This window comes from Nyctibius grandis, chromosome 3 (genome assembly GCF_013368605.1).
Source record: "Nyctibius grandis isolate bNycGra1 chromosome 3, bNycGra1.pri, whole genome shotgun sequence".
Lineage (NCBI taxonomy): Eukaryota > Metazoa > Chordata > Aves > Nyctibiiformes > Nyctibiidae > Nyctibius > Nyctibius grandis.
In genome coordinates this window covers 87,500,833-87,514,697 of record NC_090660.1, presented here as the reverse complement: position 1 = coordinate 87,514,697, position 13,865 = coordinate 87,500,833, and the positions used below count along the sequence as shown (strand labels likewise).

Sequence of the window (13,865 nt, the reverse complement as noted above, 5' to 3'; positions counted from 1 at the left end):
CAACTCTTGATTGATTTTAGAATAGAACAGAACAGAACAGAATAGACTATTTCATCTGGAAAGGACCTACAACAATCATCTAGTCCAACTGCCTGACCAGTTCAGGGCTGAACAAGTTAAAGCATTATTAAGGGCATTGTCCAAAAGCCTCTTAAACACTGACAGGCTTGGGGCATTGACCATCTCTCTAGGAAGCCTGTTCCAGTGTTTGACCACCCTCTTGGTACAGAAATCCTTCCTAATGTCCAGTCTAAAACTCCTCTGGTGCAGCTTTGAATCATTCCCATGCATCCTATCACTGGCTACCAGGAAGATGAGATCAGCACCTCTCTCTCCAGTTCCCCTTCTCAGGAAGCTGTAGAGAGCAATGAGGTCGCCTCTCAGCCTCCTTTTCTCAAACTAGACAAGCCCAAAGTCTTTAGCCACTCCTCATAGGACATGCCTTCCAGCCCTTTCACCAGCTTTGTTGCCCTCCTCTGGACACATTCAAGGGCCTTCACATACTTCTTCGATGGTGGGGCCCAGAACTGCACACAATACTCAAGGTGAGGCCACACCAACACTGACTACAGCACGATAATCATCTCTTTTGACTGGCTGGTCATGCTGTGTTTGATGCACCCCAGGATGTGGCTTGCCCTCTTGGCTGCCAGGGCACACTGCTGGCTCGTATTGAGCCTGCTGTCAACCAGCACTCCCAGATCCCTTTCTGCAGGGCTGCTCTCCAGCCACTCCTCTCCCAATTTATACTTGTGCCCAGAGTTACTCCACCCTAGGTGCAGAGTTCAGCATTTAGACTTGTTAAATTTCATCCCATTAATCATAGCCCAATGCTCCAATCTATCTAGATCCCTCTGCAAGGCCTCTTGTCCCTCAAGAGAGTCAACAGCACCTCCCAGTTTGGTATCATCAGCAAACTTGGTAATGGTGCATTCAACTCCTGCATCCAGATCATTGATAAATATATTTAACAGAACCAGCCCTAGAACTGAACCCTGAGGAACACTGCTGGTGACTGGTCACCAGCTAGATGTAGCCTCATTCACTATAACCCTTTGAGCCCAGCCGTTCAGACAGTTGTTCACCCAGCACACCATGAACCTACTCATCCCACAGTTGGACAACTTGTCCAGAAAGATGCGGTGAGGGATTTTCATTCCTTACATTCTCATTACACTTGGGCATGAGCAATGATAGTTTTTTTTGACTAAGGTTGACTATTTTTTTTTTCCTTTGGGATTCATGTTAAGTTCTAGTTGTAAAATAGATCTTAGTGGGTAAAAGTGAAATGCAAGAAAAATGTTGAAGAACGGTATTTTCCAAATAAGCTACATAATCAGGCAAAAATAAGCTTATCATTATACTTTTTAAGTAATCAGTCTCATTAAGCAAGGAAGCATTACCTTCACTTGACGAACGGAATGTCTTTGTTCTGGTTAGCATATTTCTCAACATCTCAGAACTGGTAGATCTTACTCTCTACTGCACAGATTTTGTTTATAGATTAAAAGAGGAAAAGAAGCTTTTCAGCTTTTTTTTCTCCCAAGTGGTTTCTTACTTTTGAATGAACTAGTCACTGAATCGAAATAGCTGAACAAACATGAAAAAGATATTATCTCTGCACCTGCAGAAGTAAAAAAAGAGTTTAGCTCTTCAACAGCAGGTGTTTAACCAGTGACTTTCACCAATTCTGTTGTCTGACTTCCTTTGCATTTCAGCAGCAAATACTCACTTCTATACTTTGAAATATATGAATTTAAGTAATTTCAAGAACCTGTAAGATCTAACTTTACTATGCTGTCTGAAGTTCAAATAAATCTGATGTACTTTTCTTTTAGAAAGTAAATAGGTAGCACAGTTTTAATTTAAAATCACATTAAATATTTCATACTCACTTTGCACTGCACAGTTTGCAACTGCTGGAAATACCACAGTATGTTAACACAATTTTTAGTTCTTTGATTTTTTTTAGAGAGGAAGGAAAAAAACCATGACAGAGACATTTCTGTGAAAAAAAGATGCAGAAGCACTTGCTGCCTCATCCCCCATAGAAACCAAGTGTGTGCTGGGGGGAAGAAACAGGAATGGGGTAGATGTGAATAAAATCAGCTTTTGATATTCAGCACTGTGTTGCAATAACTTTTGAGCAAACATACTTCTGGCTTCAAAGAGCTTTTATTTCATGCTTTTGCAATTGTAACACAGGTTTTAAAATTTCAGGCTATTCAAGCTGTAACATGTACAAAATCTTACTTCACTACTGCCAGTATGGTTCAACCTGGCCTCTTTGCATTGAGTTTGACATTTTTCCTATCTTAGACACAGCTCTGAACCAAAAAGCTGAAGATGCCAAACTGCTTTTAAAGCTCACAAGATCGGTTGGCACTTGTAACAGTTTATTTGTCTCTGTCTTCCCTTAATTTTAAATGAAAATACCTCCTCATTTATACACAGGCTAAGTTGGACACTAAAGAGAATAGTTCTAAAGAGGAACTAGAGATGCTAAAATCCATACAACTGGGCATGGATGAATTTTATTTTCCATTTGGCACATCTGTCAAGCACCTAGATCTGATGTGCTGATAAAACAAGACAGCATGAGGCAGCAAACATGTCAGATCCATCTGTTCTTCAGGACATGGAGAAGAAATGGAATTGCTCCCTGCGGTATTCTGTACACTTGAGACCATTTTGGAGAGGTTTCCTTCTGCTGCTGACAGCAATTCAGCTCTACCAGCCTAAGACAGTGAGTTTCCAACCTTGTTTCTTGTGTCCCACCCAGGCACGTTGTGAATCCTTGGCTTCCTCCCTACTTTCCATGGTCTGAGAATTGGTGGCTGGGACAGGGATGGAATTATATTGGAAAGGCTTTGGCAAAGTTGGGAAACAAAGCACAGAAAGCAAGAGTGAAGGCCATACTGAGTCCACCTAACCCAGGATCCTGGCTTCAGCAGTGGCTCTCAGCAGCCCCAGGCTCCCTGCTCTGCATCTCAGACCAGGTTCACATCCATTATGATGTCCTCCACTACTTTCTTAGCACTACAGTATCCCTTCTCATACCATTCCCCTGCTATATCCAGAAACTCCAACGGTGAATATCCCTATCAGGACAGCCTTCATACCCCTCAGAACACAAGTCAGTGGTCTAAGCAACTGAAGGGAACCCTGAATGAAGAACAGCTGCTCTGGTATTTGCCACTCATTTGTCTGGCTCCCCAAAGCGTGGCTGCAGCCGATGTTGATCTACAACGCTAGCAGCTGCCAAAGAGCCACCCACTGTATGGCTCCAAATACGGACCACACCAATTGGAGCAGAACAAGCACAGAAACAGTTGACAGGGCTGAGGTGTTCATGACAGAAATCATCTTCCAGCTGTGTTTTAACAAAAACCACATTGGAGCCACCTGCAGCCACGTTCAAGGGGTTTGGCAGCCCTTCAGGGGACATGCTACTTTCTCATAGGAGGGCAGAATTAAAGGTTTTCTTACAGGAAATACACAACCCACTGATACTGGGCTGGCTATAGATCTTTAACTCAAGTAACACCCATTCATTTCTCGCTTTTGACTGGCAGGAGAAAAGTGGGAAGGAGGTCCCCAGCCTAAATGAACACAGGAGACACAGATAAAAAGCAGAAAGCTCAGCTGCTTTCTGGAGTGAGCAGCACGCAGCTTTGGCCATATAAAGGCAGGAGACAAGTACGCAAAAGCTCCTTTGTACCATGTACTGGTGACATATCTGTATTATCCAACCTACCTGAAAAGCAAACATCCAAGAAGACAGAGCTCACTGGAAAAGATCATGTTTTGCTCAGCCCTGCCAGATTAGCCCAGATTTTGAGAGGACTTCAACCTTGTTTCAACTTTCCCCCTAAATGCTTAAAGCTTAATGTGGAGCTGCCAGTGTTGAATCCAGGCTGTAACAGTTCTACTGAGAATGCCATGCTCTATCTCAAAACCATGCTAACTCCAAAGCAAGACGGCCAAACGTCTTGTCTGATATGCAGGCCTCCACATGCAGGTCACACAAGAGAGTAGGACATAAATGTTATAGGAGTGGATGGAAAGGGACCATGGAGCTGGGGATGCCCTTTCCAGAAACTGCAGCCTTGCCAGATGGAGCTGGTCTGCAGATCACAGATGTGGATGTGGCACTCAGATGGGCAGGTGAACATGTATAAATCAACTTTGCCCTTCAGCTTGCCATGCAGCACGTATATAAACGAACAGCCAGCAAGGTGGGTCACAGCATGGATAGGGGCTCTGGTGAAGCCCTGCAGAAAAAGGGGGTGGAGATGAGGGGCAAAACATAGCAGTCTCGCAATGCATGAGAAAGGACAAAGCTGGGTCAGACCCACACTGTCTCATGTCTCTTTCTTGCTAAGCACCAGAGGTGAAGGATTAAGCATATCACCCACTACAGTTCAAGAAAGTAATGCATATTATCAGTAACTTAAAAAGGCTGGAAACAACTGTGAAGGAACAAAACAAGCAATCAGAGCTGAGGGTCTGATTACTGAAACCCAGAAATATCCTTTTGGAAAGCTGGCCTTGTTTGCTGCAAATCAGTTTCAGCAGCCAATTTGAAGCTATCACACCAGCATGCTGTTATATGTAAGTTAATAAGCACTTACTATTGATGGTTTCTGCAGTGGCTGTTTAATTTTTAATCATATCCTTAATTTACTGTTTACGTTTTTATCCAATTAGAGTGTGTGCATGTGTGTGCATCTGTGTGACGGGGCGAACACGGAAAGCTGTGTTTATACAGAAGTACAATGCCTTGCTTTCTAAATGAGGAGATACGTGTGTCTCCTGCTTGCAATTTCTTCACACAGCTCTCTTATTTTTCAGGAGAATGCCATCTCAGGCTGCTGTGTTATGTTGCACCATTCTGCTGTTAGAAATGGGCACCACTGACCTCTCTCTGCAATGTTGTACTTGGAGTTTGGAACTGAATGTCATTAAAATATCCAGTGCTAAGAAATGGGCAGTTTTACTGGCACTTTCCTAAACAGAAATCCCAGTATCCCTTTTCATCTGTAGATCAGACATTTAGGTAACACCCTGGGACACCCTTAACTTCCTCATCCCCATTTCAACCTTTCATTAGATTCCTATAGTCATAAAAACTGGATGCACTGAAGGGATGGAAGATGGATCATTTATTTTTAAGCACTCACAATTTTTCACGGTGATCAACAGTAAAGTTCTCAATTGCAGAGGGAGAGTAAATAAACCAAAGAAGGACAGAGCTTCAAAGAGAGCCGGGTGATGACAGAAGGATAGAGATTAGAACATCTCAGAGTCCAAGAGATGAGCTAATCACAAATAAAATACTATTACATTCCTATTACTACCTGACATGCTGGTTGGTGTAATGCCAGTGATTAAAAAAAAAAAGTCAAAAAAGGAAAGCCAGAAATGCACTCAGCAGAGGCATCATGTGGTTGATATGGATCCTGGCAGAGATCTCAGGAGGTGATCTGATACCCAGCGCAACTCCCTATGCCTGCGCCCTCCACATTCAGACTGCCTCCGGACACAAGCTCAGCTGTACAGCAAATCAGGACAGGCAGAAACAGGACTGCACGCTCCTCAGACAGTGTCTGCTCTCACTCCCAGCAGGCAGAGGCTGAAGGGAAAGGGCAGGGCCCTTTGTTTCCCCCATGTAGCATCTACTTCAAGGAGAGATGATGGCAGGTACCTGAAGAGCTCCACAGCAGAGATTTAAATGGAGGTGCCTGACTGGGGCTTGCTGCATCCTCCTGCCATGTTCATGGCTTGGCACCTGGATGCTCACAGCCCACTGCAGCTGTATTCCCTGCATCCTTGAGAGCTATGCTCAAAAACCCAGACTAGCATCCACTTTATTTTGCTCTCAGGGGAAAAAAAAAAAAAAAGCAATTCTATCCCTCTGCAAATATAACACCTCCAATTGCACTTCTTTTTCTCTACAGCACAAGAAAGGTAAAGACAGGAAATCAATATGTTAATAGCAAAAATAAACATCTAAAATTTGCCATAAAAGGAAGAAACTAAAGGGCTATGGCTACAGATGTCTTAACAGTGGCAGAAGAGGTTGGATTAATGTGCTGATGTAAAAGACTAACAAATAGAGAGGAGTAAACTGCTTTTAGAGTAAACGCTACAGGTTCCAGAACCCTTTTTCAGAAGCCCGTTGCACTCCGTAGCCGAAGCACTGGGCAGTTAGGGGCACCTTCATGCAGGAGCCATTCCTAAAAACACCCACTCCGAGGAACATTCCTGCTGAGCACACGCAGCCCTGCACTCCAGGAACTGGACTCCTGTGTTTAAAACAAAAGCCGTCTGCAGCAGCCAGGCAGCTCAAAAAGGCAGCTACAGTTCTTGTTTTCTTCTTTGCCCCCGGGAGCAGGAACTTGCAGCAAGGAAGAAGGAGACTGTGTAATAAAAGGGAGACAGGAAGGTCTTCAGTAGGCTCTGAGTCCTAAAGATAGCAAGGAAACTAGCATGAAGGGAAGGAGGAAAGCACCCTCCCACATAAGAGGAAACCCCAAAATAAAACCTTTTGGCAGATGGTAAAAGGCTTTAGCATTCAATAAAACAAACGAGCTGCACGAGAATGTAAGAGAGCTTTAAGGGAGACACAGAAAGCCCAAAGACAGACATATGAAGAAGCTTGTTTTTTCAGTTGCTCTTCTGTATTATTATTTCAAGTAATTTTTTATAGGTTTTACCAGCTTTCCTATTTAATCGAAACTATGCAGTTCATAGTTTTCAAGAGACTTACACCTTCATTGCCTGTACTAATTAATTATATGAAAGGGAAGAAGTTTTCAGTAAGCTTTCTGAATTATAAAAGCAAAAAGTTCAGTTCTCAATGAGCATTTCATCTGGGGCTCTCAGCCTGGTCCTGGCCTTCCTGTGTAAGACTGGACCAAGCTCCACAGAGGCAACAAAAGCCACAGTCATAAAACAATAATAATAATGGTTTAATATTTGTATCAGGCTCAACCACATCCAGATGAAAGGAAGAACTCAGAGGACTAGAATCTGTCAAACTGCAGATATTAAAGCACTCATGTCTGAGAAAAATTGCCAATGCATAAGTAAGTTATAACCCTATCCCAAGACAATATATAAAATGAGTCCTCATCTGCTTCAAACTAAAGGACCATTTAAATTACAAGTAAGGAAACAACCCCAAAACCCCTTAACCCAGAACTTCTACCTCATTAATTTTAGCCTTTTTGGTTGGTACTTTAATTCTACTACCAGTGAGCAGTAGCTAGCTCAGTTAAAAAAATGTTCATAGGAAGTAATAGAATATGAAAGACGATGTCATCAATTGTAGCAAAAAAAAAGCAATTTAAGGGCATAGCATAACCAAATTTTGCTAACAGGTACAGATAAAGACAATAAAATTAATATACTAAGGCAGTGGAAGATTTATGGCAAATTAAAAGTGGGCAATATCACTTGTTATATGCTTCATGCTGAGAAGTAAAAAATGGGAAAAGCTACCGCCTACTTTTCCTCTATTTAATTTTAGCTGTCCCAAGTTAGATGGTGAGTCCTCCAGCTGATAGAGGCAGGAACCTCCAGAGGGCAATGTGCTGCATCTATCATGGGCATCTGTTTTAGAAGGGCGCAGATTACCTCTGGAGGTGGCTTTTGTTCCTCCTTGATTATTTGACGAATGTGAACAATGAGTTCAACCATACACATAACTTCTAGCTGGCTTATGTGAGATGTAACAAAGACACTTCAAACTGCTCACGCTAAACTTTGACTATGCTGTTTTAGTAAAGAATATGAATAAAAAGAGTAAGATAAAAACAAGTTTTGTGGGTTTCATTTTCAACAGTGATTATGAAATTAGGATTGCAAATAACATAGGCAGTGCACATCATCAAAAGAGATTTTGAGACCAAGTGAAAAATAGGCTTTATACAGCTAAGAAAAAAGTTCTAAAGAGAATAAAATATCAAAATTGTATTTTTGATACAATAAAATTAGCAAGGGATCATATTTTTAAATTTTAGAAAGACCTACGTCGGGTTAGAGAACAGAACACTTATGTTCCTGTATTTGTGGTTTTAATTAAGTTACTAAAAAGGTTTATGGATTTGATCCAAAGGTCAGCAAAGTCATTGGTACCCTTCATTGATTTGAATGGGCTTTATAGTCTCATGCTGTAGAGGAAAAATGGGGTTGATCCTGCTCTCATTTTAACTAGTTTCACATTTTGCTGAAATCAATGGAGCATTACTCCTTCATTTGCCCTCACAGAACCAAGAGTAAAGTTGAGGTCTCAGATTTTCAAAGGGAGATAATTGGGATAAAAACCAACCCGTAGCTGGTGGTAGACATAAATGTACATTCTTCTTAGTAGAGCAGCTACTGTTGCGATTTGCTCAGTGTGCTAGAATTGATACAGAATGTGTACATGAAGAGTATGGATCAAGTTCTAAGTCAGCTAAAGACTTTCCCAAAGATGCTAGCCAAATTAATTATAAGCAGCAGAAATTTAAAGAAGACACTAGGTTTAGGTGCTCCTAATTCCTAGAGACATCCTTGATAAAAGGATCCTCTCTTCTGGTCCCACCATCTGTTCACATTCCTCACCTAAATACCCCGGGTTCTGATCATCTGGATCAAGAGAAAACACTGAAGAAAGCATTAAACCATGTATTCTTATACCAGAATTGTCATGTGATCAGCTAAGCCATGTAGAAGTATAGTAAAATTCCCACAGTGACACTCCCATTACTAGAGGGAACCAAAGAGATCTCTAGAATAGCAGTAACAGTACCATAGAGGAAAACATGAGTTACTGACAAAGCAATGGTCACACATTTTAGTGCATATCACAGCAGCAGGTATTTAAGAAGGGAGAAAGAAAATTTATCAGCGAACAATTCTAGCAAGCAAATATCAGTAAACAATAATAATTCACTCAGAAAGAGCTTATTAGAATTAGAAGAAAATAAAACACTATTTTCATGGTGATAGCTGAAAACTCCTCTATACCTAAAGGAAACATTTCTAGAAAGAGACAAAAAAAGCTCACAGATGTCTCATTTTATGAAGATACATCCCAGCAAAAAGACATTTGTTACCTTGATGGGCTGTAAGGGCTGGCTGCTTTTCTATGACCCTCAAAAAACCATGCTCCAGGTTTAAGTAGAGATCTACAAAAGTCAACAATATCAGTGGTTAGTGTCACAGTCAATAGCTGTAACAGAATGGATGGCAGCTGCACTGCTGCACACATTAAAGCAATTCTTGAGTCTAGAGAAAGATGCATTCAGAAACTACACAGGTGACAACTGATTTGTCAGTGGAGCTTTAGAGGTAGGACTGTCCCTCCCTTCCTGTCCATTTCATCTGAAATATAGTTTGTTGGGTTCAAAGTCTTTAAAGTTTGGGCCGACAATTGTAACTGCTGTGACACTGTGGGAGGGATCAGCGTAGGGAATTTTCAAAGGTCTAACTGCATCCTTAATTGCCTGACACTTTTAAAAGCCAGTCCATTGTCTAAGATGATGTTGATTGCTCCTTCCAGCATCCAAGATTCTTTAAATACGGCTGGACCATCCTGGCACCTTACGACAGAAAATCACAAGGAACGTCTGAGAAGTGTTTCACATAGCTACACTCTCTGGAACAAGCTAAAGAAATTCCTTACCAGACAACTCTAGTCTAATCAGCCATTTAAACACTCCAGCTAAAGGAGAATCAACAGAAGAAAACTAGAGCAGGAGATATTAATCTCTTGGCCCAACTTCAACAACAATCCTCAGTTACTCAGCAGTTTTTAAAGAAAGGAAAGACAAAAAGAAACAGAGTAAGAAAGAAGGCTTTCCTCTTTATTTCTCAAGAAGACTGGAATGACCTAACACTTTAAAGAAAGAAGGAAATGTGATTACCATCCCCTCTCCATGTCCATCTCCAACATATGCTGAAGAGAAAAGAAAACAAAAACCATAGAGCTTAGAGGACTTTGGAGAATAAGTTTTAATAACAGAAGCTTTGCATTACTGCTTCCTGAACAAAGACATAAGTTAGCAAGAACTCTCTCTTTTTGCCGTGCAAGACCTTTTTTTTTTTCCAGGTCTTTCTCTCAAAACCCATTTAGAATGAAAGAATATGGCAAAATTACTTGTTTCAAGGCCCAGGTGTTGGAGTTGCTTCAACTCCATCTCACATCATCAAATGCCAGCTAATGGTATCCCAGATAAACTGACCGGGAAGATCTGAATCCTATTTCAAGTGGAGAGGACTCAAAACTCTAAGACCATGTCAATGTATATGCCTTCAGACTGCTCTCAGGCTTGAAGAGAAACCTTGACATGCCTTTTTGTTCACATGCAAAAGTCTCTGACTTACTTATTCCTACAGTTCCTCAGAATGAGCTTTGCCCTCTTGTATAGTTGAATGAGTATGCCACATCAGAGCCTGACATTTTATACCAGGCTGCCTGGATATAAAATGATGTGCATGTTACTGACTCTGGCTATTTTCTAACCAGGTTGTCTTGAGGTGGAAGTCACTGTACAAGCCAAATGTATGTAATATGTAAACCAACTACTTTTCCAACTATGTAGATAAGCTTAGCTGAGAATAAGCCCTAGGATGTGGATGAAACCTTAGAGTGGTTGAGGGGCTTCAGAACTGTGTGGTATTGACATGTACATACTGCCTAAAACTCAACCCATCACTCTTAGAATCATAGAATAGTTTGGGTTGGAAGGGACCTTGAAAGGACATCTAGTCCAACCCCCTCCTGCAATGAGCAGGGACATTTTCAACTAGGTCAGGTTGCTCAGAGTACCCGTCCAACCTGACCTTGAATGTTTCCAGGGATGGGCATCTACCACCTCTCCGGGAAACCTCTTCCAGTGTTTCACCACCCTCATTGTAAAAGATTTCTTCCTTATATCTAGTCTAAATCTACCCTCTTTTAGATTAAAAGTGTTACCCTTTGTCCTATTGCAACAAGCCCTGCTAAAAATTTTGTCCCCATTTTTCTTATAAGCCCCCTTTAAGTACTGGAAGGCTGATAGAAGGTCTCCCTGGAGCCTTCTCTTCTCCAAGCTGAAAAATCCCAACTCTCTCAGCCTTTCTTCATACACTGAGAAAAACAAAGAATGCCCTTACAGGTGATACCTTTGGAAAAACACTGAGGTTCTTACAGAGCTACTCACTGCAGATTTTCTCAATGCATCCTTTCTTTGTACATGTAACTTTTAATGTCAGGTGACCGGCAGATATTTTTACTGATAAAAACTTTGAAGGTAACACTATGCATAACAGTATATATTTAAATGTTAGGTTCCTTCAATACAGCTGTAGCTGAACTGCAAACAGAAAAATAGATTTATTTAAAAAACAACAATTCCCTGCCACGTTTCCATTCACATTCATGTTGCAAATCAAGCCTGCTGCACTTATGCTGTCATCTGTTGGAATCAGCACTTAAATAAAAAAAAAAACCTACAAGTGTTTCATGAGTACTTGGGCTGCATAGAGGAAAATCAGGTATTTTTTGAAAACTGTTCAGAATTTTGTTAAAATTCAGAACTCCTTAACATCAAGGACCACAGGATCATTGTTAATACACTTCAATTTATTATTTTATAGGGAATCAATTTCAATTAAAATCCATTCAAACAGTGACTGGAAAAATTCTATAATATTGATCTTAAGGGGGAACCAGCATAGTTAAAATTATTAATCATACTTGAGCATGTCATAAAACACTGGGCTAGTACCTGTACTTTATGATCATGTAAAATACAAAGTTTAAAAAAACCCCACCCTTTCCTTTGTGGAAGATGCCAGAGATCTGCATACTGCTTAGTAATAAAGAAACAGTTCATAACACTGCTAACTGCCTATGTATAACTAAGTAAATGAAGGTGCTCTATCATATGAAGCATAAACGCCATTAAGAGTAAACTTTTATTTGAATAGAACCACATCTACTTTTAAAATTACATTACAGAAAGGCTTTTAAAGAATGTGAAGGAAAAAAAAAGAAGCTTCTAAATAAAACAGGTTCTTTTTACACAACTTAGAAAAGCAACTTTACAAAGGCATAAAAAGGAGAGGGTTTTTCTCCTGCCTCCCTTGAATCTTTCCAGTAATTATAAATCTTTATTGCACAGGACATAAATGCTAGTAACAACAGGAAGAAAAAATGCTTTAGAACTATTTGGCAACGTTCACCTGCAGGGATTCAAAACAGCAAAACTTAATTTTGCATTTTCAAAAAGGCTTTAAGGGACTTTCATGTTTGTTAAAAGCGCCAATATGGTGAAACACTTTGCAAACAGATGCATTCATGCAGGCATCAGCAACACTAGTTTAATAAAATCAGAAAGATGGTGTTACCAAAACCCAACTGAGTGAAGAGGGCAATTCATCCAGCTTTCAGACCAACTTTTTTCAGCGTAGTTTATACCTAGCCATAGCGAGTGGGAATTGATTTCATAGAATCATAGAATGGTTTCATTTGGAAGGGACCTTCAAGATCATCTAGTTCCAACACCCCTGCCATGGGCAGGGACACCCTTCTGCTACAGCAGGTTGCTCAAAGCCTCATCTAACCTGGCCTTAAACATGGCCAGGGAGGGGGCAGCCACAGCTTCTCTGGGCAACCTGTGCCAGTGTCTCACCACCCTCACAGGAAAGAATTTCTTCCTAATATCTAATGTAAATCTACCCTCTTTCAGTTTAAAACCATTCCCCCCTCGTCCTATCACTACCTGCCCTTGTAAAAAGCCCCTCTCCCGCTTTCCTGTAGGCCCCCTTCAGGTACTGGAAGGCTGCTATGAGGTCTCCCCGGAGCCTTCTCTTCTCCAGGCTGAAGAGCCCCAACTCTCTCAGCCTGTCTTCATAGCAGAGGTGTTCCAGGCCTCTCATCATTTTTGTGACCCTCCTCTGGACTTGTTCCAACAGCTCCATGTCCTTCTTATGTTGGGGGCTCCAGAGCTGAATGCAGTACTCCAGGTGGGGTCTCACGAGACTGGAGTAGAGGGGGAGAATCACCTCCGTCGACCTGCTGGCCACGCTTCTTTTGATGCAGCCCAGGATACAGTTGGCCTTCTGGGCTGCAAGCTCACATTGCCGGCTCATGTTGAGCTTCTCGTCAACCATTACCCCCAAGTCCTTCTCCTCAGGGCTGCTCTCAATCCATTCTCCGCCCAGCCTGTATTTGTGCTTGGGATTGCCCTGACCCACATGCAGGACCTTGCACTTGGCCTTGTTGAACTTCATGGGGTTTGCACAGGCCCAGCTCTCAAGCCTGTCAAGGTCCCTCTGGATGGCATCCTTTCCCTCCAGCGTGTCGATCGCACTGCACAGCTCGGTGTCGTCGGCAAACTTGCTGAGGGTGCACTCAATCCTACTGTCCATGTCGCTGACAAAGATGTTAAACAGGACCCGTCCCAATACCAACCCCTGAGGAACGCCACTTGTCACTGGTGTCCACTTGGACATCGAACAGTTGACCGTAACTCTGAGTGTCACCATCCAGCCAATTCTTTATCCACCGAGTGGTCCATCCGTGAAGTCCATGTCTCTCCAATTTAGAGACAAGGATGTTGTGCAGGTCAGTGTCAAATGCTTTGCACAAGTCCAGGTAGATGACATCAGTTGCTCTTCCCCTGTCCACCAGCGTTGTAATCCCGTCGTAGAAGGCCACCAAATTTGTCAGGCCTGATTTGCCCTTAGTGAAGCCATGTTGGCTGTCACCCATCACCTCCTTGACTTCCATGTGCCTCAGTATAGTTTCCAGGAGGATCTGCTCCATGATCTTGCCAGGCACAGAGGTGAGACTGACTGGCCTGTAGTTCCCTGGGTCTTCCTTTTTTCCC

At 41.9% G+C, this 13,865-nt stretch overlaps 1 protein-coding gene across 4 annotated transcripts in view; it reads right to left on the bottom strand.

Moving 5' to 3' along the window:
* SAMD12 (sterile alpha motif domain containing 12) overlaps window positions 1–13,865 on the bottom strand; it is a 195,094-nt gene that overhangs the window by 77,532 nt on the left and 103,697 nt on the right. For 2 of the 4 annotated variants that reach the window (XM_068396365.1, XM_068396366.1), the window contains exons 5-6: window positions 9,105–9,176; window positions 6,348–6,422 (exon numbers count right to left, since the gene is read on the bottom strand). The exons of 1 other annotated variant lie outside the window; for it this stretch is intronic. In XM_068396365.1, coding sequence (XP_068252466.1) covers window positions 6,361–6,422; window positions 9,105–9,176 — 134 coding nt within the window. In that variant the 3' untranslated portion in view covers window positions 6,348–6,360. Of the gene's footprint in view, window positions 1–6,347; window positions 6,423–9,104; window positions 9,177–13,865 lie in introns of those variants that run through there. One more of the 4 variants, XM_068396367.1, reaches the window with a different exon arrangement.